Genomic DNA, 24,229 nt, shown 5'->3' on the forward strand with positions numbered 1-24,229 from the left:
CTGTGCATTTCCTGAAAAGGCTGAACCTCTCACTCCCTAGATTAGGGCTGTTATCTTACAACGAGATCACCGAGCACTATTATCTAGGGCGCAGGCCATTCCCCTTGCTAAATTCTAGATTAAATGGGCCACAAGTGGTCATATTATGGCTTCTGCAAACGCGGACGTACCTTAACCAGCTTTAACCCGGTCGTCATGAATAAAACTAATCCGAACTGCGGGGGTTGAGTGTATTGTAGCAAGTGTGGGGGTTCACTCGATTCAGACCGTATGTTGTGCAGATGCTCGGCATTGACGAGTGATGCTCCTCACAGGGAACAGTTGTGGCACCGGATGCTGCAGAGTGACGTGCTGTCGGACCAACTCAGGGCTGTCCAGAGGGCCCGTGTGGTGGCAGAGGGGCTTGGCCTCTGGTCCGATGTGGGAGCGGTCCCAGACTGGTCCTCAGGACCACAATAAAGTTATTCATACCATACCAAACCGATCATCTACTGCGACGCTCTTTACAATAAACTTCCCCACACTCCATACCTGATCAATAGAAAAGGCAAAAGTGGTGCTCATCCCAAAGCCCGGAAAACCCTCAAATCTTGCCAACCTTCGCCCCATATCCCTCCCTTCGTGTGTCGGAATGTTGATAGAACACGCCTTCCTCAGTCGTATCAACGCACATTTGGACAACGTTAAAGCGTACCCGAACATCATGCTTGGGTTTCAAGCTCATATCTTCACGCAGAATGCAATGTTTCAAATCAAACACCAGATACTTGACAACAAGACGAGAGACACTAGGGCCATTCTAGGATTAGACTTCAAGAAAACCTTCGACATTGTAGCTCATGCAGCCACACTACGCAAGATAGCCAGACTAGATCCAGGCAACCGAGTACACAACTACGTGAATGATTTCTCGCAAACAAAAGTGCCCCTTAACACTGGACAAACTCACATCCTGAGACAGGAGAATTAGAAGCGTCGGCACCCCACAATACTCCATCATCTCGGCGATGCTCTTCAATCCCGTTATGGTAGGCCTCCCCGGTCGCCCAAACGTCATAAAAGGAGTGAATCACGCCATATACGCATACGACATTACGATTTGGGTATGCGAGGGAAGTGACGGCGACATCAAGCAGCGGCTACAAACTGCGGTTGAGGTAGTGGTAGAGCACCTTGTAGGTACTGGTCTTGTCTGCTCGTCAGAAAAATTTGAACTTCTCCTTATACCACTCGACGCTCAAGGAAAGACCCCCCCCCCCCACCCCCCAAGTACTCCATTCGACACGCAGAGTACGACGGAATTTGCGTACGCACCAAATAAGGGCCAGAAATTCCTCTCAAGCAGATTAAAGTGCTCGGACTCATAATAGAATCAAATGGTGCCAACCATGCAATGATAATTAATTTGGAGACTAAGGTCATGAACATAATGAGGCTCATTAGAATAATCATCAACAGACATCAGAACATGAAGGAGGCCAGTGTTGTCAGACTTATTCATTCCTTCATGATTAGTCACATTACATACGTGGCCCACTACCAGAATTGGTACACTGCTGCAGAGACCTGAACATCCTCATTAGAAGAACTCACAAGATATCACTCGGCCTTCCAGACAGCTCAAGCACGGAACTTCTACTACATCTATCTGGTCGTGCACAATACGCTTGAAGGGAGGCACAACAAATCTCGCAACTAAAGAGACTTACCAAGATACGAACGGATAGGAACATTCAGGACAAACTTGGGGTAGCCTATCACAAGATGCATGGCGACAAAATATTCCTCCCCAGCCCTATCGGAGGAAAGCTCCATGTGGCTAACATACCCAAGAACATGCACCCCGAACTAAATCAGGGTTGAAGAGAGGGTAGAGCCAGGTTTTTACTACAAGCATTTGGCAGAGACAAGGAAGCGCTGTTCGTAGACGCGGCAGAATATGTGGATCAACGTCCCTTCGCAGCAGCAATCCTCAATACTGAAAAACAATTGGTCATCTCATGTAGTGTACGCAGTAGATACACTGAGGTAGCGTAAGAAGTGGTGATAGCCATAGCCATAGTTTGCCAGAATAGCCGATATATCCTAAGTTACTCGCAAACAGCGGTCATAAGTTATGCACAAGGCAGAATTTGGCCAGAGACCACGGCTATCCTCAACGCGAACGCAAACTGTATAACCTCCGAAGGGACAGAACAATGACATATATGGTTCTCGGCTCACACGTCCCCCCACACCCCCGCGCCCAACCTCAAAGGGGAGGTCCTTCGCGTAGCGCGAGGTCTCACGTTCCGCGCCCACGTACAAAGGCTGGGCTAGACAGCGAGAGATAGAAGGACCCAATACTGTGACATCACGAACTTTCTATTGAAAATCTAGGGGTAGTTATCCACTACCAAGCCCCAAACTCCAAGATCCGAAGCGGTAGATTGCAGACAATCACAAACCCAGACCTTCCCAACCCCAGTCATTTTAGGATGATAAATCCAGACGTCTATCCTGATCAATGATCATACTTGCAAATTGTGTGGCTTGACTAACGCATCACTTAGGCACATTCTCTGGCAATGTGCAATTTTAGCACAACAAAATGCAGTCTTCCCAGATGAAGCTGTGGCGCGTTGGACGGCCGCGCTGAACAGCTCCTATCTCCAGGATCAACTGTGGACCACCCAGCAAGCCCGTGGGGCGTCGAAGACAAAGTTGTTACCACCAACATCTCAAGTGTAGTGTGCCCAGAGATTTATTGAAGATCGGCTTCTTACAGATGAAAGTATTCTGTAAATATGGCCTCACAGTTAATTAGTAGTACTATATCTTTCTTCGGCGCCGAAATTGTTTGATATGTGGGGTTTAACGTCCCAAAACCACCATATGATTATGATAGACGCCGTAGTGGAGGGCTCCGGAAATTTTGACCACCTGGGGTTCTTTAACGTGCACCCAAATCTGAGCACACGGGCCTACAACATTTCCGCCTCCATCGAAAATGCAGCCGCCGCAGCCAAGATTCGATCCCACGACCTACGGGTCAGCAGTCGAGTACCTTAGCCACTAGACCACTGCGGCGGGGCCTTCGGTGCACAAAGACAAACGAATTAATCGCTGGACTTTCAGACAAAGATGATATCTTTATGAAAGCACTAAACTTATGTGTTCTCTTTTTGATTCTCTCTCTCTCCTCTGCTCCAAATATAGGGCAGCAAAGCAAAGGAATTACAGCAAGCCACCTTGTCCGCTTTTTCCTTGTTTGCTTTCACTCCACATTTTCGCTGTGCCCTCTGTGCCGTTCTATGAATGCATGTACATTAAGACTTCGTCGTTGCTGTAGAAAAAAGTAGAATCTAGGCGATGCTTTCTGTCGCAGTAGTTCTCAACTGCTTTTTCGTAGGAAGTAATGTAAATTTTCTTCTATAGGCGCCCTTTGGGCAGGTACGTATTCCGACTAGCGCTGTTGTCGTTTCGTAAGTAATTTGTGCTCTCTTTTTCACAGGCGCAGTTCATTCGTTAAAATTAATCATGAACGCATGAAGAAAGTCCTGTGTTGCAAATATATTGCCACGTTTCTTCCTCAAGTTTTATTATCGCCCCGTTGAACTGTAAGTAATTATCAGCGCAAACCGCGCCTGCAGTGTTCGAGAAGCTTCAGGACTGCAGTATAGACCACTTTGTTAAAAATACGCCCACTTCGCGAACATTGCAGACTATTCTGTAACCTACGTCGCCACTAACTGTAACGCTAGAATATTGGACGACACGTGTGTAAATGTCGACGCGCCTCTCCGCTTGTCAGTTGATCGACGGCTGACGCTCTGTTCGGCGCTATCAGTGTCAGTTGGTATTGCTGTAGTCTCCTTTTACGTGACCACAAGTTCGGCCCAAATAAACAGTTTCATCTTCTACCTGCATTCTGCTGCCTTCGTCCACCGCACGAATCCGTGACAGTATCAATTACAGAAATAAGAAGAGGCTTTACGAAAAGGTTGAAACCAATTAAGGTGCTTTAATTGCGGTGATGGCTCAGACAATAAAAACTTACCAGCGCTCCAGTCATTCCAGTCTGCATGGCCAATTTTTGACGTGTACTGTCATAAAGAGACTTTAATACCATGTTCTTTTATCTTTGGAATGTCAACATCTGCCTCAAATTTTGTAATTTAAAAGATACTTGATTGTAATTAGTGTAATTTTTAGGTGGATTGCTCTTGACCACTTAACAAGAACCAGCGGATGATTACTCTGTATACTGACGTAAATATATAATCACGTAATTTTTTTCAAGCGTTTGAAATAAAGAAATAAATAAATACCCGTAAACTCGTGTGTACCTAGCAGTAAGAGTTCAACAGACCGGTCAGTCCCCCTGCAATCGTTCACAACTAAAATTACAGCCCGAGAGACACGAATTTTATTTTTATTGTAACACAAGCATACTATATCATTCCACGCAGGTCGTTTCAATTCATCCTGTGGTGCATGATGGGGATCCAGTGAATGAAGTCGTAACGCACTCAGCATTCGATAAAATTTATTGCTTTCGCTGCCTCGGTCTGCCTGAAATTTCTGTGACGTTTTGTGCAGCTGACTAACCATTGCATCTCGACGGCGCTTTCCTGTTCGGGAACTGATATGAGTTTACACATACTTCTTTTTTTGTCATTTTATTTCCTCATTTTGTCTTTCAGTTTTTATTTTGGAGAAAAACATATGTGACAATATTTCATACTGTTCACCAGGCTGCACAACGACGGTGATTTACCGCTTCATAATTGACATGTGCTGCTAGTGTTTTTTGCCTTGTCTTTCACTATGACCACTTATTTTTAGTTTTTTTGTGTTGTGTTTAATATATGCCTAAGTTCATTGTCACTTTCCAAACCCCTATGCCATCATAATTCGTTTATTCCCAATTCAAACGTTCCTAGTTCGCTATAACCAGAAATTCACAATCAGTACTGTTTAGTATTGGAATATTTGCTTACTCTAGTGTTATTGTTTTCAGTTTACGTCTTTCCGTTATTATTTGCTATAGCACGCCAATCGCTTTTCTACTTACTGCCCCATAATTAAACTATACAATAGCGATACGAGGTCACAATGACAGCTTTCACCACGTTGAGATTTCTTCCTAAAACAGTTTAGTATACTGAGGACACAACCAAATGAATTGAACGCCAGGGGATACGTAAAAGACGTTAGTCGTTGTCCGTAACTGTAGTGTAATAAGTGTGACGTAAATTGAGATGTACTCAAGTGGAGGAAAAACCAACCTCTCCGTCCGCGGGACCTGAACCCGGAAACTTTGAATTACGCGTCTGATGTTCCATCGATTGAGCGACGACGAAAGACGCTTCCCCGTCCACTTCATTGGCTATTTATGCGCTCGTGATTCCCGGGAGTGTGGGTTCCGATCCCACCAACGGAAAGAACAATTTTTCCGCCGCTTAATTTTAATTTACGCCACAATTAAGTGTTCTACAGTTAGAGACAACAATTATCGTCCTCTATGCTTCCCCTGGCTCAATTGCCTGTTCAATGCATTTGGTTGTGTCTTCTGTATAAACGAGCTCTTGGGAACAACAACAAAAAAATCACCTTTTTTGTTAATGTATACCATGCCAATTGTATTTTCAAGATGTCGCAATAAATTTCAACTTCAACAGACTTATTATAAAGTGAATGGTGTATAAATAAATAAATAAGTAAATAAATAAATATATAAATAAATAATGTTCATGATATGTTTCGACATAAGAGGTGTTCGTAATTATAAGGCGTCTGGAAGCATCCCGAGTAACTATCCCGTAAATCTGCAGTTTCTTTTTCAGGCAATACAGAATTTTAGAAAATTGACTGTGACAGCATGATTAAGCGGCGGATATAACCCCTACGAGATATCTAGATATGTAACCGGCTAATTAATAAAAAACGTTTATTACCTATTAAAGATAGTGTAGTGTACTAGACACAACGCCTGTTCACTAGGCCGTCTGTTCTATTCTAGCTTCGTCCTCAGCCTTCGCATCAGCCGAAATTGTGCTCGTGCCAGAGTGCCGCTGTGGCTTCCTTACACTCGGCCACGCTGCGAAATTACATGAAAATTACATTGACCAAATGTCGCAATTTACGAAGTGCATCTCGGGAAGTCAATACAAATTCAATGAATTTTTTTTACTCTTTCTCAATAAATTTTTTTTGGGTTGTGAAATGAAGTTTTGATATATTCATTCCAAAAGTGGGCCACGAAATACATAATTGTTCCAGGTACTTTTGTGTTCTCATGCGTGAAACGGCGTTTTGTTTTAAAGGTAACCGGAACAACAGTGCATTTTTGTCACAAGTTTGCATGGCTCATATTTAGAGATGCACGTCACCTTCAATTGTGTTTGATTGATTGATATGTGGGGTTTAACGTCCCAAAACCACTATATGATTATGAGAGACGCCATAGTGGAGGGCTCCGGAAATTTAGACCACCTGGAGTTCTTTAACGTGCACCCAAATCTGAGCACACGGGCCGACAACATTTCCGCCTCCATCGGAAATGCAGCCGCCGCAGCCGGGATTCGAACCCGCGCCCTGCGGGTCAGCAGCCGAGTACCTTAGCCACTAGACCACCGCGGCGGGGCTTCAATTGTGTTTCTTTGCAATCACGCCAACTACGCATTTCGTCACTTGCACGATGCGCCACAAATTAGTTAATAAAAATTTTATAGGTTAACTTGAATTAACGTTTTGAACAGGTATTTTATTTATTCTTTATAAATATCTTTGTGGAAGTAACATTCGCTGTTTTGAAAAATTTAGCTCCAGGATTTCGGTAATGATGTCTGACACAGGCCATAAAAAAAGCAAATTTTGTATAGTGTAGAAAAACACGTCATCTAGCTAGCCATTGCTGCTTGCCGCTCCGCGTAATAACTATAAGTATATGTGTAAAAAATTAGGAATGATGTGTTCATAATTGTGTTTTAAAATTTTTCTTAACTCTTCTAAATACTGAAGCTGATTTCAATGTGCTCACTTTAGCGAACTTCGCGCATCAAAGCTTTGGTACGTTCCAGCCATAGTGTAGGTTCGTGCAGCCGAACTATAGTCGGGTACAACTTTAGAAGACAGGAGACAGAGTGTTGTAGGCCCGTGTGCTCAGATTTGGGTGCACGTTAAAGAACCCCAGGTGGTCGAAATTTCCGGAGCCCTCCACTACGGCGTCTCTCATAATCATATAGTGGTTTTGGGATGTTAAACCCCACATATCAATCAATCAATCAAATCAGAAGACAGGAGAGGCCCCGCCCAGGTGACCGAAGCGCAGCAGCCAATTCCGTGACTAAAGAAATAGTTCCCGCGCATCAAACCTTGAGTACGTTCCAGCCATAGTGTAGGTTCGTGCAACAGAACTATAGTCCGGTACAACTTTAGAAGACAGGAGAGGCCCCGCCCAGGTGACCGAAGCGCAGCAGCCAATTCCGTGACTAAAGAAATAGTTCCCGCGCATCAAACCCTGAGTACGTTCCAGCCATAGTGTAGGTTCGTGCAACAGAACTATAGTCCGGTACAACTTTAGAAGACAGGAGAGGCCCCGCCCAGGTGACCGAAGCGCAGCAGCCAATTCCGTGACTAAAGAAATAGTTCCCGCGCATCAAACCTTGAGTACGTTCCAGCCATAGTGTAGGTTCGTGCAACAGAACTATAGTCGGGTACAACTTTAGAAGACAGGAGAGGCCCCGCCCAGGTGACCGAAGCGCAGCAGCCAATTCCGTGACTAAAGAAATAGTTCCCGCGCATCAAACCCTGAGTACGTTCCAGCCATAGTGTAGGTTCGTGCAACAGAACTATAGTCGGGTACAACTTTAGAAGACAGGAGAGGCCCCGCCCAGGTGACCGAAGCGCAGCAGCCAATTCCGTGACTAAAGAAATAGTTCCCGCGCATCAAACCCTGAGTACGTTCCAGCCATAGTGTAGGTTCGTGCAACAGAACTATAGTCGGGTACAACTTTAGAAGACAGGAGAGGCCCCGCCCAGGTGACCGAAGCGCAGCAGCCAATTCCGTGACTAAAGAAATAGTTCCCGCGCATCAAACCTTGAGTACGTTCCAGCCATAGTGTAGGTTCGTGCAACAGAACTATAGTCGGGTACAACTTTAGAAGACAGGAGAGGCCCCGCCCAGGTGACCGAAGCGCAGCAGCCAATTCCGTGACTAAAGAAATAGTTCCCGCGCATCAAACCCTGAGTACGTTCCAGCCATAGTGTAGGTTCGTGCAACAGAACTATAGTCGGGTACAACTTTAGAAGACAGGAGAGGCCTCACCCAGGTGACCGAAGCATAGCAGCCAATTCGCTCCGCGACTAAAGAAATAGTCTCGCTCAAAAAATTGTGACTGCTTCTAAAACGCGTACACCGATAAGCCACTTCCCTCGCACATCTTGCTCATATCTGAATTGAAACGTTATTGTTCCCTGATTATTGTTGGCGGACTCAAAATGCTCATTCGGGCAGCTAGACGCTCCGCTCTCTTATCACACCGCTGCCAACGATCGGTAGTTTGTGCGCTGAGCTGGAAACAATGACGGCGGCATGTTCTCCGTCGGCAGGGTTACCAACCGCCCGGTTCGTGACGTCACCTGAAGTGCGCGCCTATTGGTAGAGACTCATTTGCATCCGCCTTTGACGGGAAAATGCTGCTTCCTGCTAAAGCTGTACCCGACTATAATGTAGAATTAGCGGCGTTGTGTTGTCGAAATACCAAGTGTGTCGACGTCGCTTTGAGAACGTGTGTGAAAATCACGAGGCACAAGCGTATACGTTTGTTGTGTCATGGTTAAGACGAAACGATGTAGTCAGTGCGTAAAGCGCTGAAATAAAATAAATTAGAGAACTCTAGGGTGCTGAAATTGCTTTACACGTGAACATAATCTGCCTGCGACTAGACGACTGTGATCCTGTTGGATGGAACGCGCCCATTCTCGGAAGTTTTCATTTTTTTTTTACCTTATCGTCGCAGTTATGTATGTGCCCTGCAAGCTAAAATACGCTCGGGAAATGAAACATGGAATGCAACAGGATAGAAAGGTGGGCTAGTTGGTAGTCCAACGAGTTTAACTGTACAGATAATTTATAGGCAAGCGCTTTGATTAAATGCCTCGTATGCTGCTCGCACTGTCGTCATAATCTTGTTGACATGCCCACCCTTGGTATATATGTGTGTCTTTCGAACGTGAACAACAAACCACTCGTTAGTGAGTGCTTGTGTTGTGTGCTTCTTCTCTCTATGGTGTGTGTTCCCATGCTCCCGACTCACTGAATGAAAGATGGAATGCATGAGTGGAGAAAAAATTATTATTATTATTATTATTATTATTATTATTATTATTATTATTATTATTATTATTATTATTATTATTATGTCCTCGTGAAGCTGGGATAGTATAGAGATGTCGAGAATGTTCGTTCTCTGCGTTCAATTTCGGTGGCCGAACGTCTCACCCTTTTTAATGTCGCCAGGCTTCATGCTCTGACGAGCACCGATCACGTTTATCTTCGAAGCATATGGTAACACCACAGATCACGCCACCTATAGGCGGCTCAGTTGAAGACGAGCCTTCCTCTCAACCTCGCCAGCTGTGTAATGTGCATATTGTTGACGGTAGAGCTATCTTAATGACACTTCAGATGACTCACTTATTCTTGCCTCACATGCCTTTCTTACCGGCACCGCGGTAGTTCTTAGCACACTAAACGGTAGTGACTCACGTCAGCACTGAATGTAGGTCATAGGGGTAATCGGGAAGCCCTCTTTTTCATAACCAAACAAAGTAGCAGGTTGCGACGACCCCATCGTTATCATCATAATCATCATCATCGTCATAATCATCACGTCTACTGCAGGGCGAAAGCCTCTTCCTTGATCCGCCAATCAACCCGGTCCTGTGCTTTTCGATGCCACGTTATACCTGCGAACTTTTTAATCTCATCGGCCCACCTAACTTTCTATCTCCCCTTCGTGCGTTTGCCTTCTCTGGGAATCCAGTCAGTTACACCTAATGACCAACGGTTATCCTGCCTACGTGCTACGTGCCTGACCCGTGTCTATTTCTTCTTGATTTCAACTATGATATCCTTAAGCCCGGTTTGTTACCTGACCCACTCGGCTTTCTTCTTGTCTCTTAAGGTTACACCTACCATTTTCCTTTCCATCGCTTGCTGCGTCGTCCTCAATTTAATCTGAACCCTCTTTGTAAGCCTCCAGGTTTCTGCTCCGTAGGTAAGTACTGGCAAGATGCCCCTGCTATATACCTTCCTCTTGGTGTTTAGTGGCCGATTACCATTCATGATTTGAGAATGCTTGCCGAACGTGATCCACCCCACTCTTATTCTTCTAGTTATTTCACTCTCATGATCCGGCTCCGCGGTTACTACCTGTCTTAAGAAGACATTCCATTACAACTTCCAGCGTCTCTCCACTAATAGCAAAGTGCTGTTTTCTGTCGAGACTGTTCTAACTTACTTTAGTTTTGTGCATATTAATTTTCAGACCTACTTTTCTGCTTTTAGTGTCTAGATCTGTAATCATGAGCTGTAACTCGTCCCATGAGTTACTCATCAAGGCAATGTCATCAGCGAACCGCAGGTTACTAAGATAGTCTCCATTAACTCTTTTCCCTAACTCTTCGAAATTTGAGACCTTGAAAACCTTCTGTAAACACGCGGTGAATAGCATTGGAGACATCGTGTCTCCCTGCCTTACAGCCTTCTTTATTAGGATTCTGTCGTCTTTCTTTATGGAGAACTATGGGGGCTGTGGATCCACTGTGGATTTCTTCCAGTATGTTTATGTAGGGTTCTTCGATGCCCTGATTTCATAGTGCCTGCATTACTGCTGATGTCTCGACTAATTCAAACGCCATCTCATAATCTGTGAAGGCTTTGTATAGGGCTGGTTGTATTCCACACATTTTTCTATTACCTGAATAATAGTATAAATATGGTCTGTTCTAGAGTAGCCTGTATCAAATCCTGCTTGGTCTTTTGGTTGATTGAACTCCAATGTTGCCTTAATTCGATTAGCTATAATTTGAAGTCCTTGGCGTTTCCTTTCTTATGGATTAAGATGATGTTGGCGTTCTTCCAAGATTTTGGTACCCTTCCTATCAAGAGACACTTCGTATACAAAGTGGCCAGTTTTTCTAACACAATTTGTCCAACATCGTTCAGGAAGTCCGTTGTTACCTTATCCTCACCAGCAGATTTGCCTCTTTGCATTCCATTTAGGGCTTTCCTTACTTCCCCTGTCGTTAGTGATAAGATGTCGAACTCCTCTGGACTAATATTGTTTCTCACGATAACATCTGGTTGTTTTGGCTTCTGCACAGCTCTTTGCAGAACTCCTCTGCCACCTCGACTATCCTATCCACATTATTTATGACATTGCCTTATTGCCTTCCTTGTTCCTCAATGCATACATCCGATTTTCGCTCATGCACAAGTTTGCCTTTGCAGCCTTAAGGCTTCTGCCGCTTTTTAGAGCCTGCTCAATTGTCTCCATGTTATACCTTCTGACGTCGGCTACCTTACGTCCATTGATTAACTTCGAAAGCTCCACTATAGCTCTATTTTATCAGTCGAATTTGAGGCTTTCATGACTTGTCGTTTCTTAATAAGATATTTCGTCTCCTGAGATAGTTTCCCAGTGTCCTGTCTAGTGACTCTACCTCTGTCCAGTGCACACTCTTTGATGATACTAGTAAGATTATCATTCATTGTGTCAACGCTAACGTCAGTTACCTCACTTAGCGCCTCAAATCTATTTTGAAGCGAAACTCAGAATTCCTGTAATTTAGCTCTCACCGCTAGTTCATTAATTGACTTCTTGTGTATTAGTTTTTGTCTTAGCTTTTTTTAAAAATTTTAAGTGAATACGAGCTCTTACCATTCTATGGGCACTGCATCGGATCTTGCCAACTACGTCTACATCCTGCATGTACAATGTCTGGGTGTGCACACAGAATGAAGTCTATTTCATTTTCAGTTTCGCCATTAGGACTTATTCACGTCCACTTACGGTTAGCCCGTTTTCTAGAGAAGGCATTCAATATCCATAAATGATTACGTTTTGCGAACTCTACTAATAACTCCCCTCTGGCATTTCTAGTGCCGATGCCATATTCCCCCACTACATGGTATCCGGCCCGTTTCTTGTCTATTTGGCATTCAAGTCACCCATTCAGAATAGTGTGCTGTGACTTTGTTGATGGCTGACTCTACGTCTTCATAAAAGCGTTCAACCAAATTATCATCATGGCTCAATGTAGGCGCGTAGGCCTGTACCACCTTCATCTTGTACCTTTGTTAAACTTAATTATGATACTTGCTGCCCGCTCACTGATGGTATGGTAATCTTCTATGTAGCCAGCGATACCTATGGGTATAGGAAACCCCACCCCTAGTTCTTTTCTGTCAACTAATCCACGGTAGCATAGGAGGTGTCCGTTCTTCTGCACTGTATAAGCTTCACGTGTCCTCCTAACTTGGCTGAGCCCTATTACGTCTCATTGAACACCCTCTAATTCCTCGAATGAGACAGCTAGACTAGCTTCACTAGACAGCGTTCTAGCGTTGAAGGTAGCCAAGTTCAGATTCCAATGGCGGCCTGTCCGAACCCAGAAATTCTTAGCACCCTCCGCTGCGTCGCAGGTCTGACCGCCGCATGGACAGTTGCTTCGCAGCCGCTGGAGACTGAAGACCAAGGGTTAATTACTGTAGTCATGGGAGGTAGTGGCTTAGTACTACACCAGTGTGGCCAATCCTGCTCAGGTGAGGAAGTGCATTACTGGCAGGGGGTCGCCAGTGAGGCCGCACCCCATACCTCTTGTTTTCTTTAAACAATTCCTTCATCACGCGTTTTAAGTAAATATACAATTCGGAATCGTCCGGCATCTGCATTCGAACCGAATTCTGTCATTTCATGTTAGGCTGCTGCGCTATCTTTAAGTAGAGGGTTCTCTTGCACTTTATTAGCACCTGCAGAATACCACCTGACTGCCCATCACCTCTCAACGTCACCTGACACGTAGCTCACCTGACACGTAGCTCGCCTTTTCTCGACTGTCTGAAAGTCTATATATAAAAAAAAAACACTCGGCACGGTTTCGAACCTCTGACTTTGCAAGCTTAGGCCGGCTTAGTGCCTTTGATGACCCTCCTTCGCCGTTTATTCTCCGCTAACTTCTTCCTGTCTCGCTCAAACTTGACATTGTTGGTTTGTCCGCAATGTCCGAGTTTTGCCGATTTCGAGTGGTCGTGCTCCTACTTTGGTGTTTCCTAAGAACTGACTAGTGGTGCGCACCTGTTTTGCGAACTGATCGGATACTTTTACGAGATTGCTAGTTTAAGCGTATACGTCGAGGCTGGTTGGAGTGCATGAAAATTATACGCGAAAAGTTTATAACTGCTAATTAAAAGACAGGCACTGCCTCTAATGCGGTATCCTATTCCGTTGGCGTTTGGAGCAGTAGGACGAGCTCACAGGAAACTCAATTGTTCCTCGCTGTGACGTTTGCAGTTTGCACCGTCAGAAAGGGCAGACTGCTATACACATATGTATAATGGTACTGAGCTATTCTCAGATGTCACCGCTTGTCTTCCAGAACAGAATAACTTCTACAAGCGGTCACAGCAAATGTAATCTTTAGCTTCTACGTGTTGCGATTGTGTGCTTGAGTCAGCTGTTCATTTCTAAATATTTTAGTCTACAAAATTTATTAGTAACCACTTGAAAGCCCCCCGATGATCAGCTACAAGCTAGCCAGAAAATGATCACCTTCGTAAAAAGTGATATGTTTCATCCCGGCCTGATTCAATAGGCAGCCCTTTTTTGTTTCTTTCACAATGGAGCTTTATAGACATATAGGTTTCCACATGGTGGGGGAGAGCAGAGAGGGAGGCGCAAAGTCAACCCCATACATTGACATACTAGGGAGGGGGGGCGTTGTGATTGAACTTCGTCCTTGGTCCCCCCCCCCCCCCCTGAAGGGGAACCCTACGCACACCTATGGTTAGTGATTTCTACTTCCTTTTGTTAGCCAAGGGCGAAAATGTGTTTTTTTTTACATTTTTTCCCCATCGCTTCGCCAGTATGACGCCAGATTCGGTGTACTATCGGAACGCAGTACGTCTGTTACTGTTTGAAGCACTCCTTGCTTTAGCACCGACACAGGCATAGTTGCATATTCTGTCTTTTTGCCGCCATGTCCCAATATTTTGTTCAAATTCTAAACAGGCCCACTGGTCTTATTCGTCCTCTTCGCCCAAAGAATTTAAGGTGTTTTGTTTATGAACATTGCCTACAAACAGTGCGATGTTCTTGAATACTATCATAATGGGGCCATACTAAAAAGCCGTTTCATTAGTGTAGCGATGTTCTACCGACATGATCAATACGTCATACTCGTGTCAGACGAGGTGACAGAGATATGCGTAAAGCAAGGTGGTTTTTCTGCTCCTTAATCGTGATGGACGGGTCTCGTGCATTCAGGTGGTGAATTCGGTACGTTGACGGGAGCGCATATTGAATTATATACGTTGTATATTGACGGCACTCGCCTCGAAGTAATCGGTGCTGACGTTACATCTTGGTTGCACTTCTCGGTGGCTCAACCGTAAGCTGGTTTGTCCCATTTCATTTGCTCTGTCCTCGTCTATATTAGTTACTGCGCATACTAAAGCTGTAATTAGGAGAGTACATAGTCTCGATTCACTTTTTCGTGGCCTTTGATCAAGGCCACTATCACCACGGAAGCGGCGTCAGTCAAAAAGCCACTCGAAGCAACTCATCCTATCGTGTTGCGAAAACCTGGACATGCCTTACAGGTTAAAATACCTTTGTGTCAGCTTATATCGTACATTACGACGTGCTCGCACGAAGACAGCATCTCCGGCTCGGTTATGGCTGTCAGACGCGGTAGCAGAGGTCAGACTCTCAACGCATCAGCCGCGTTATCCTTCAGCCATAACAGACTCATCGCTGTATTTACCTTCAATATTCGCTATGAATACTTGTATTGATAGCTCCAAAAGAACGAATAACATATAACCCCTGTACAGCGCCTGTATTTTCTTCTCCGCAGTGCGCAACAAGTTTATAAGTCTAAAAGGTGGACGGGACAAATAAAAAAAAGGGAAATGCGCATATGCCTCCCCATCGCTTATGTACGTTCCTGCCCAATCACCAGTATTCGCCTATGTTTGTGTAAAGCGGATTTTGTTTGTTCTAAGCCTCTTGTGCTTACGTGATCCTTCGTAGGAGGAGGATTCGCTTGAATGGTGCTTCGTTGTTTTCGGAGACGGCGCCCGAGCGAACCGAGGCATGTGGCCACGCCCCGTTTCTGCCCCGTCCTGCTCCTCTTCTCGCGTTGTTGCGTTTTGAGCCGCAGCGCAGCGGCGAGCGCCAGCCATGCAGGGTTTGTGCTTTTGCAGCGACTGCCGAGCAGAAACGAGGCGCGGCTGGGTGGGGGCCTAAAAGCGTGCAACGCTCAGGGACGGACGGCCTTCATCGGTTGTGGAGGAGAGACCTCCTGACCAAATTGAGCAGCTAACAGGGAGGAGTGCGACATTATCGGGCACAGGGCATTTTTTTTTCATTTTTTTCCTTTTTCGCTGAGCTGTGAGAGCAGCACATCTGTGTCAGATGTAGGCCTATCTCCCTCACACTTTTAGGCCGCCAATGCTTTTATGTTCTTTCGGTCTTTGCATGCTTCGAAGAAATAAAAAAAAGTAAAAGTAAAAGATTTTGCGATTGAGTTTGATTAAGAGGTTATTGAGTTGCAAATCAACGCCAGAATCGAAATTAGTCGAGAGCAAAAAATTATCAGAATTAAAAGAGAAAAAAAGCATGCAAATGTCGAAGTTCCGACAAAGTGTGAGTCTGAGAGAGCAAGCCTAAATCAGACACACCATGTTTGCATAACTTGGTTTTATTGAAATTTTCTCTTCCACAAGCAATCGCTACAGGTATCGGCCACATGGTTGTCTAGGACGGAGCGCATGAGCCTGCCGCTGGTCTATAGCCTACTGCCGAGTTGCGCGTACAGTTGGGGTGCGCAACGGCGTCCACCGCTGCCGTGACTGCTGACCGTGACTAGTGTGGCGATTCGCGAAGAACAGAACAAAACGTAAAAGAACAGCGACCGAGAGAGTCGTAAGAAGCAGCTATCACATCTCCACGTGGCTGGCAGTGTAAAGCCTCGTTCTCGCCGATTGGTTAATCATGTTAATATCGCCTAAACTACCTAATGGTCTCGTGACAGTCCGTCGGTGCCGATTATCTCGCGGCTTACGTCAATCGTCGAACCACGCGATGGTAGCCAATCGGTTTCGAATGGACGCACTAAGCGAAAGTGTTAATAGCCCCATATGTAGAACAAATTGTAAGGCTCCTCACTAATGCACATCTAGTAGCGGTACTGCGGTAATGACTGCGTGTCCTTTCTGTTAAGAATCATCGGACCTCAAATGTGCAATGCTGCAACAGTAGTTGCAGGAAAGAGAGAAGAAATAAAAGAACCTTTGTCGCGAGTACATACAGTAGAAATGTCAGTAATGTACAAACCTTCACCCTTCTGTTAGGCAGAATCCTGTTAACCAAACGAATAAACTTGTTAGGTGTGAACGTAACGACTTCGCTGTATAGAAAGGGAGAAACGGAACGTTCCCTATGCTTATGAAATGTTATTTCTTCTTTCAGTTTACAAAACACGCTGAACCAAAATAAGTAGCGAACAACCGGAAGCGAATGATGCGTGAATAGATTCCGGTTAGAAATTCAGGACTCTCGAAGTTAGGGAGAAAGTAAATGATAAGCAACCAAAAGTATAAAAAATGACTTGAGAAATGAATAAATATCTCATCAATAATGCATTCGCGTCAACATTACGGCGCATAGGGGGAAAATGCTAATATTAAGTTAGGGAACGCGAAAGTGAGGAGCCAAACTTTCTTTTTTGCTGTTATCTCTCTCGGTTTTAGCAGCTTGAATGCACAGCTTTCCGAAATAACGGAGCGCTTTAAGCGAGCAAGTAGGCCAGGGCGCGACCTCTACTTTTTGGCCTTACGTTGCACGGTAAGCCGGGCAGAGGTCTCGGCTTGGCCCGAGGCGTTGGTGGCACGACAAACGTAGACGCCTTCGTCTTCGGGATACGTGTGCCTGATGACCAGAGACGCCGAGCCTTGGTCTTGGTTCATCTGCAACGAAACAGGAGAGGCACGTGAGCTCTTGACCTTGGGCGGCTGCCAACTTCGCATCAACGAAACTTCGAAACGACCCTCGCTCAAATATCGCAACCTTACGCTGAAGGTAAAGACGCCGGGCATTGGTCGTTTAACTAATGGTAATCAAAAACAGCGCCGTGTGAGTTCATCATGCACAACCTGCACGCGACTAAACAGAGTTTTTGGTTAGCTTCTCGGGCATGCACAAATAAATCCGTAATGCCCACATGGTATACCTTGCGCAGCTATAGTTGAACGAACCTTCTGAAACCACTTTTAGCGTTACGTATGCAGCTACGCCACAATCAGAACACCTTTAGACCGATTGTATATTGAAACATTATCATTTGAAATGTTATCTGCTCACGACAGCGATGAAGATCGATTCCCTTCGTTGATTGCGGCGTATACTCTGAGTCATTATTATCATCATCGTCCTCGCCAGCACGGAGGCCTCTCTCACTGATGTCAAATTTACCCTGCCCTGCCTTAGAACTGAGAGACAGAAGAGGAAGTCCGGGAGGTTAACCAAATATTAACCAAATCCGTTTTGCTACGCAGCGCTGGGGAAGGAGAAACAGGGGCAAGAAATAGAGAATTGGGAGAGAAAAAAAAGGAGAAAAAAAAGGAACTTATTTTGTTTTATGTCTGCGAACCCCCAGTTTTGCCGCCCCACTCAACTTTCTCCGTGCTCGGCTGTGTTTCCCAGCCATTGGTATCCTTTCCATCGTCGCTCGAACTGACCAACGGTTGCCAGTCCTTCGCGTAACGTGACCGGTCAGTTGTTTTTTTTAATGCATAATATCGACTACACCGTTTATTCTTCGACCCATTCTGCTGTACTCTGTTTTCTAAATAATACACCTATCGTCTCTCGTTGCATTGCACCCCGCCCGGTCCTACACTTTTTATCCAGTTTCATTGTTATCATCCATGTTTGAGCCCCGTATGATAGTACTGATAATGCGTCAGTACTTTCTTCTGATACATTATCAGTAAAAATGGTCACTAGTGAAATGGTTTGAATCCGGAAATGTAAGGCCTGAGCTGGAAGCTTACCTGGAAATCGCGGGACTGCTTGATGATATGGCCCTCGCGGACCCAGATGACCTTGGGTGGTGGCACGCCTCCCAGGGATGTGACAAAGCGGGCAGGCGAGCCTTCGGGAACAGTCAAATCGGCCAGAGGGGTGACCGTCGGCGGCACCTCGTTTAGCTCAGGCACTGCGTTGAAGAGAGGCCCAGTTTTAGACTTCATAATCAGTTTCATCAGTTTTAGACAGGTTTCACCTCCTTTCCTAGATATGCATTTCATTATTAGACTTGTGGCTAACCCGCAGTGACCTTCTTGTACTGATTTATGCACTCGTTGGAAAGCTACAAGCTCATACTTTTCGGAACGCACTTTTATGAGGCTGCGATAACGTTTTGATAGAAAGATAGATAGATAGATAGATAGATAGATAGATAGATAGTTAGATAGATAGATAGATAGATAGATAGATAGATAGATAGATAGATAGATAGATAGATAGATAGATATTGCTTATAAAGCAACCAATAAGTGAACTTTTACAGGGTCAGGTGTCATGCGGCTGAAAAATCTACAGTAAAGGCTCGTTCACACCGAAGGCGGGGCAGCCAAAGCGACGAGGCGGCAACGCGGAAAGCGGGGAAAACCACCTCTCCAGGGGACCCTTAAGCTTCGCCTTTAAGAGTTGAACACGATAGCGAAATCCGGCCCCTAGTACACCCTTCAACCATTAAGTGCACACTTATTAATATGTTTTGTCACACACGCACACATACACACACACGCACGCGCGCGCGAATAGTACATACAGGTTTTTAATAAAGCAGGAGTCGCACGGCCTCCAAGATACACGCCGCGCGCTCGCCATGTCGCAGGCCGTGGAGAGTCCTACAATGCCTCACAGATGGCAGCACATTATCTAGCGTTTGCTGTTTGCTTGATGAAATAGATGGACATAGTTGTCCATTTTTAAAGCTGTTTGAAAGTGCCTGCGAGTTTGTAGGGGCGATGGCTGCACTATCCTGGCCCATTTTGACGTAGTTTGATAGCATCCCAAATGGGTCTACAAATTGCCGAAGGGGCTAGTTTTCGTCGTGACACCCGTTGAACGAAATGCGTTGACTCCTTCCACGACATGGTATTTATGTAGTGTTTTTTCTCGGGGCAGCTGTAACATCGTGGCTTCGTGATAGACACCTGCTTGCCGTGCGAACGGCCGGGGTTCAATCCTCAATGGGACAGAAAATTTTATTCTTTATTTTATTTGCTTGGTTCTCAATTTTCGACGGACAATTTTCGCTCACAACCAACGGTGCTGACGCCGACGCCGATGGTGGAGGGTCTGTGACACGAGCTCTCGCTGTCGCGTTAAAACCAGACGACAAGGGCGATCGCTCTCGAAGCAATTTTTTGCCACCTGCCGAGGATCGCCCCTTTGCCGCAGCCAATCAGAATGGCACGCAGCGGAAGCGCGGTGGCGGCGCGGGTGTACGTTTGAGAGAAGCATCGCCCCGCCATAGCGACACGTGCGCAAAAGCGTGAGATGCCCGCCTCTTCTGCCACGCGGCCAGCCAAAAAAGGCATGCAGTCTGAACAGGTTCACGCGCTCACCGCCTCGCCGTTTCGAAAAGCCCTCGCTTTGCAGCACCGCCTTCGGAGTGAATGAGCCCTAACGGTCATTTCCTGCCTACAGTGCTCTTCAGATCACCAACCAGGCAAAGGCAGTTTGTATAATGGCAAAGGTGAATAATATGGGCCATACCGATAACTTTAAGGTTGGCGCTGGTCGACACAGTGCCCGCCGGATTTGTGGCGACACACTTGTAGACACCTTCGTCTTCGGGGAACGCTTCAGAGATCTTGAGCGTAAATAGGTTGTTCTCTTGGGACATGCGGAAGTACCGGGACTGCTTGACTTGCTGGTCGCCTCGAAACCATTTCACTTGCGCTCCTGCAATGGACAAGCATGGCGAGAGTTCAGACAATGTCGAGTACAAGGCTCGTTTTCTGGCCTAAGTGATGGCACATCATGAAATTCGCCCTTCCTGAAAAGCTGAGTAGCGCTTCGTTATGATGTACAGCTAAATAAACTTTGCGCCCTCTGGTCAGAAGTCATATCATCTTCACCAGCACACTATAGCCAACCCAGGTGCAACTTGGTTCAGGTTCTTGGCTATCGCTATTCACTGCTATACTCTGGGCAGTTGTTGCGTATATTCTTTAAATCACGAATGCTGAACCACTTTCTTGATGGTTAGGATTTAATTATTTGGCATGCAGAGCAAGCCGAGGTATTGCTTCTGCGTAAACAATAATGCGTCTCGGTCAGCATAATCTTGACTAGCTGCTTAACGTTCCTTTTCGCTTGTTGCGATTCTCGAGGATAACTAAGAGTTAATGTGTTCGAACCAATTGTCGAGGAAATCTAGCTTCCTCCCGAAAAGATTACACAGTACCTATCGGTGTGCTAAATTGGGCTGGTTAGTGCGGCATGGTAGACTCGAAGAATAAAACAGCGCTAAAGACGGGGTGAGAGAATACACATACATCGACACCGTGGATGTGTCTTCCTCTCCTCCCGTCTTTAGCGCTGTTTTATTCTTCGTCTACCATTACCAATCGTACGACACTTAGTTACTCCGAATGCTTTCCACATCGTCTTTGCGCCAACGAGGTACAGAGGTACCCGTTCAGTGAACACGAGTAAGTTATATCTTAAGCAGCCTGGAAAGAAAAAAAAAACAGCAATACACTCGTAGGTGATGCCAGCTGATTTTACAGAGCATTACAAAGTAAAGCATTCATTGCGAAACCTTGCCGGAGTTTCCTGATCGTGCTGCCTGGCTACATTAGCAGCAACATAACCATTGCTCATGTATATGATTGAACTTCTAATTAAAAGCGTGTGGGTTTGAGCTTGTTAGTAAAGCTTCAATGGTTCGAGAGAGCGTGAGTAAGGCTTCAATGGTTGAGAGAGCACACGGTTCCTCACTGATGTGTATCAGTGAGTTATGTGTAGTCCCACCTGAGCTACCTCTGAAAGTGGGCTGGTTGCCGACTCTGCTTCTACAGAATTACTCAGCACATCGAGAAACGGTACTAAATGTTCTTAGTGAGACAATACCCGTCTTCAAACGCATATTTGTTTTATTAAAACGAAACTTTTAATGCCCTCATTTTCGTGGCGCGTCTACTTGGTCATCCTCTTTCCTAGTAAAGTGGACTCGTCCCGGATACTGCTCAGCACCATATTGCATTATCTTCAGGACTTGTTCACTTTACTCGGCGGCATTATTCAATAGAGGAGCATAGCGAACGTTCTAGCGTTTCGCTGAATCTTCTTGCAGGCACATTACTGACATGCTACAAAATGCGTCGTGACACGTACTGTGTTTTAGAGCATTTGAAAGAGTGCTTTATGAAATAAAGCGTCGCTTTATGTAGATTCCAAATTATGGCCTTCCTATAGACCTATGGTGTGCGCTTTTGTAGAGCGCCACTTTTGTTGATAGAAAAATCTGAATGATGAACAATGCTCTTTCTTTCCTTCTATTCGTATCTTGTAAAGCTCATGGTCAACTGTTAACAAAAAGGCTGAAGGCACTCGCGGTGACAAAGGTAAAGCTTCAGGACATGTATAGCCTGCTGAACGTCGCTCGAAGTTATCTGCATGCTGTGAACAACAAATGCAAGCAGACTTACACGCTACAAATAACGACGATGAATGGAACGTATACAAAAAAATGCAGCGTGGTCTCACCAGGGACGGCTGGTATCCTGCAACGGAAGACAGCACTCTGGCCTTCCTTGACGGCTAGGGGCTTGAGCGGTTCAGTCACTGTGGGTGGCTTCTGGTCTCCGGGCGCCTCCTTGGGACTCGTGGGCGGCGTCTTGGGCTTGGCGCCTGCGCAGAAGTTGGGGCACCGGTGAAACCCAGTCGGAACGGCTGACCTATGGCAAGCGCTGCTTTTCTTGGCGGCGGAAGGGCAGTCGTAAAAAGGGGCGCTATTTGTGGCAGCGCGCACTAACCTTCGATCACCACGTGAGCCTGGCAGCGCGCTTCTCCCGCCGAGTTGATGGCGACACACTCGTAGCTTCCGGAGTCCGAGTCCGCCTGGGCCTCCAAAATGAGCAGAGTGTACAGGTCGTCCTCCTCCACGATCTTGTGCGACACGTCGGGCGTTACTTTCTTGCCATTCTGCGGAGACCACGACCACACATGACGGGGCTCAGAAACTGTGCGTACGCTCGTTTCGTAAGCGCTGTCATTTTGACGGTCGTAAATCTGCCTTCGTTTAAACGACCGCAACTGTCCGGCTTTCATTGTCCTCGTGTTTATGACTTCTCAAAATTAGCTGGCTGACGGATTCGTGAATAGCGCGCTTTGACGTCACAGTTGAGTTAGCACAACAAAAACATACCAAAGAAAAAATAAAAGGTTGCGAAGCCTTTTTACTTTCTAGTGGAATTTCAGTCGCAAATACACGACGTTGGTGGACTAAGATGATGCAACTAGAACCTGTTCTAAAATCTAAAAAAAAAGCAGCAGTATTCAAGTGTACAAGCACAGCTAAGCTATGTACCGTTAGATTTTCAAGGAAAGAATCAAGTATTGAATTATTACGTTCATGGTGCGCAATCTTTTATAGCATAACGCACCATGTGGACGACGTCAGGTTTTCCTAATCACATGGAGCTGACCCCCCCCCCCTTTTTTTTTTGGACGTCCTTGAAGCTTGGTCAACGAGGTAACAATTAAAAAATAGCATATACATTTGTTGTTATTTTTCTTCGCTAATATTTTAACACGAACGAACCAAGTAGCACAGCGGCGAATGCTTTCAAGCATGTTTTAAAAAGATTGCCTGTCCTAATACGAGTAGTATCCGAATAATCTCGGACAATGCACGAATGCTATATCTGAGCATAGGTCACCCTACAGAGGCACTTTACCTTCAGCCAATAGACATCCAAAGGCTTCGATCCCGAGACCTTGGCGTCGAGGCGGACCAACTTTCCGGCCTTGGACGAAACGTCCTGGATAGTCCTGGTGAAATTTGGAGGCACGACTCCGCTGCGTTGCTCTCGCCTCTCTGCGGAAATGCAAAGCAACGGCGCTAAAATTAGTACGCGGCGTTATGCAAACAGCTTCTGGGGCATAAATTGATCTCCTTGCGAAGTTTGATTATGGGCACTACGGGGTTTCGTGCATGGTTCATCATCTGGCATTTCGCGCGCACCGGTGGAAGTAACCGTGTCATCAATGAAAGAGCTGCATCATGATTAGCATAGAAACTTTCAAGGATAAACAGTTTCATTAATCTCGGCTGCGAGTTTCGCCACCCCGGCTTTATTAGAAGACTACGCTTGCAACATTTTACTTCATTCTCTTTCCGTTTTATTTTTGATACGTAGTTTCTCAGAAAAAAAAACAATATTTCCCATTGTGTACTACTGACAGATTTCAGAGCATATGCTCCGGCTTGGTTTGCGATTTCATGCTTTGCAATCTCAACTACTTTGGATTGTAGTCGCTTTGTAATCAATGTCTGCTTTAAACTCTAAAAACCACAGACTACCATTGGCTCGTAAGAAACAAGACGATGGTTTTAAGCAACGATATGTGAGGAACGAACCTTCAACAACCAAGTTAGCCGAAGACTTGGCTGAGCCTCCACGGTTTTCCGCCTTGACCGAGAAGACGCCAGAATCTTCGACGTAAACTTCGCGAATGATGAGCGTTGATGTGGTATCAGTAGTCACGATCTGGAAGAGAAAAGAAGACGTGCAAAAATGAGGGGCGCATTTTTATTTCTTCTCTACGGGGGGGGGGGGGGGTTAACGAGAAGCAACACATAACCATGTTGGTAGTCTGTAGGAATTCAGAGCAAAAAGAAACGTTGATGGCCTTGTTCCGTACACACATACACT

General features: G+C 45.6%; 1 protein-coding gene across 1 annotated transcript in view; it reads right to left on the reverse strand.

Annotated features, from left to right (window-relative positions):
* LOC119176676 (uncharacterized) overlaps positions 1-24,229 on the reverse strand; it is a 322,419-nt gene that overhangs the window by 171,234 nt on the left and 126,956 nt on the right. Inside the window, exons 104-112 of the mRNA XM_075876363.1 lie at positions 23,935-24,064; positions 23,252-23,391; positions 22,328-22,496; positions 22,059-22,202; positions 20,061-20,249; positions 18,326-18,489; positions 17,094-17,239; positions 1,710-1,819; positions 313-437 (exon numbers count right to left, since the gene is read on the reverse strand). Coding sequence (XP_075732478.1) covers positions 313-437; positions 1,710-1,819; positions 17,094-17,239; positions 18,326-18,489; positions 20,061-20,249; positions 22,059-22,202; positions 22,328-22,496; positions 23,252-23,391; positions 23,935-24,064 — 1,317 coding nt within the window. The remainder of the gene's footprint in view (positions 1-312; positions 438-1,709; positions 1,820-17,093; positions 17,240-18,325; positions 18,490-20,060; positions 20,250-22,058; positions 22,203-22,327; positions 22,497-23,251; positions 23,392-23,934; positions 24,065-24,229) is intronic.

The sequence above is a fragment of the Rhipicephalus microplus genome, chromosome X (assembly GCF_043290135.1).
Source record: "Rhipicephalus microplus isolate Deutch F79 chromosome X, USDA_Rmic, whole genome shotgun sequence".
NCBI classification, from domain to species: domain Eukaryota; kingdom Metazoa; phylum Arthropoda; class Arachnida; order Ixodida; family Ixodidae; genus Rhipicephalus; species Rhipicephalus microplus.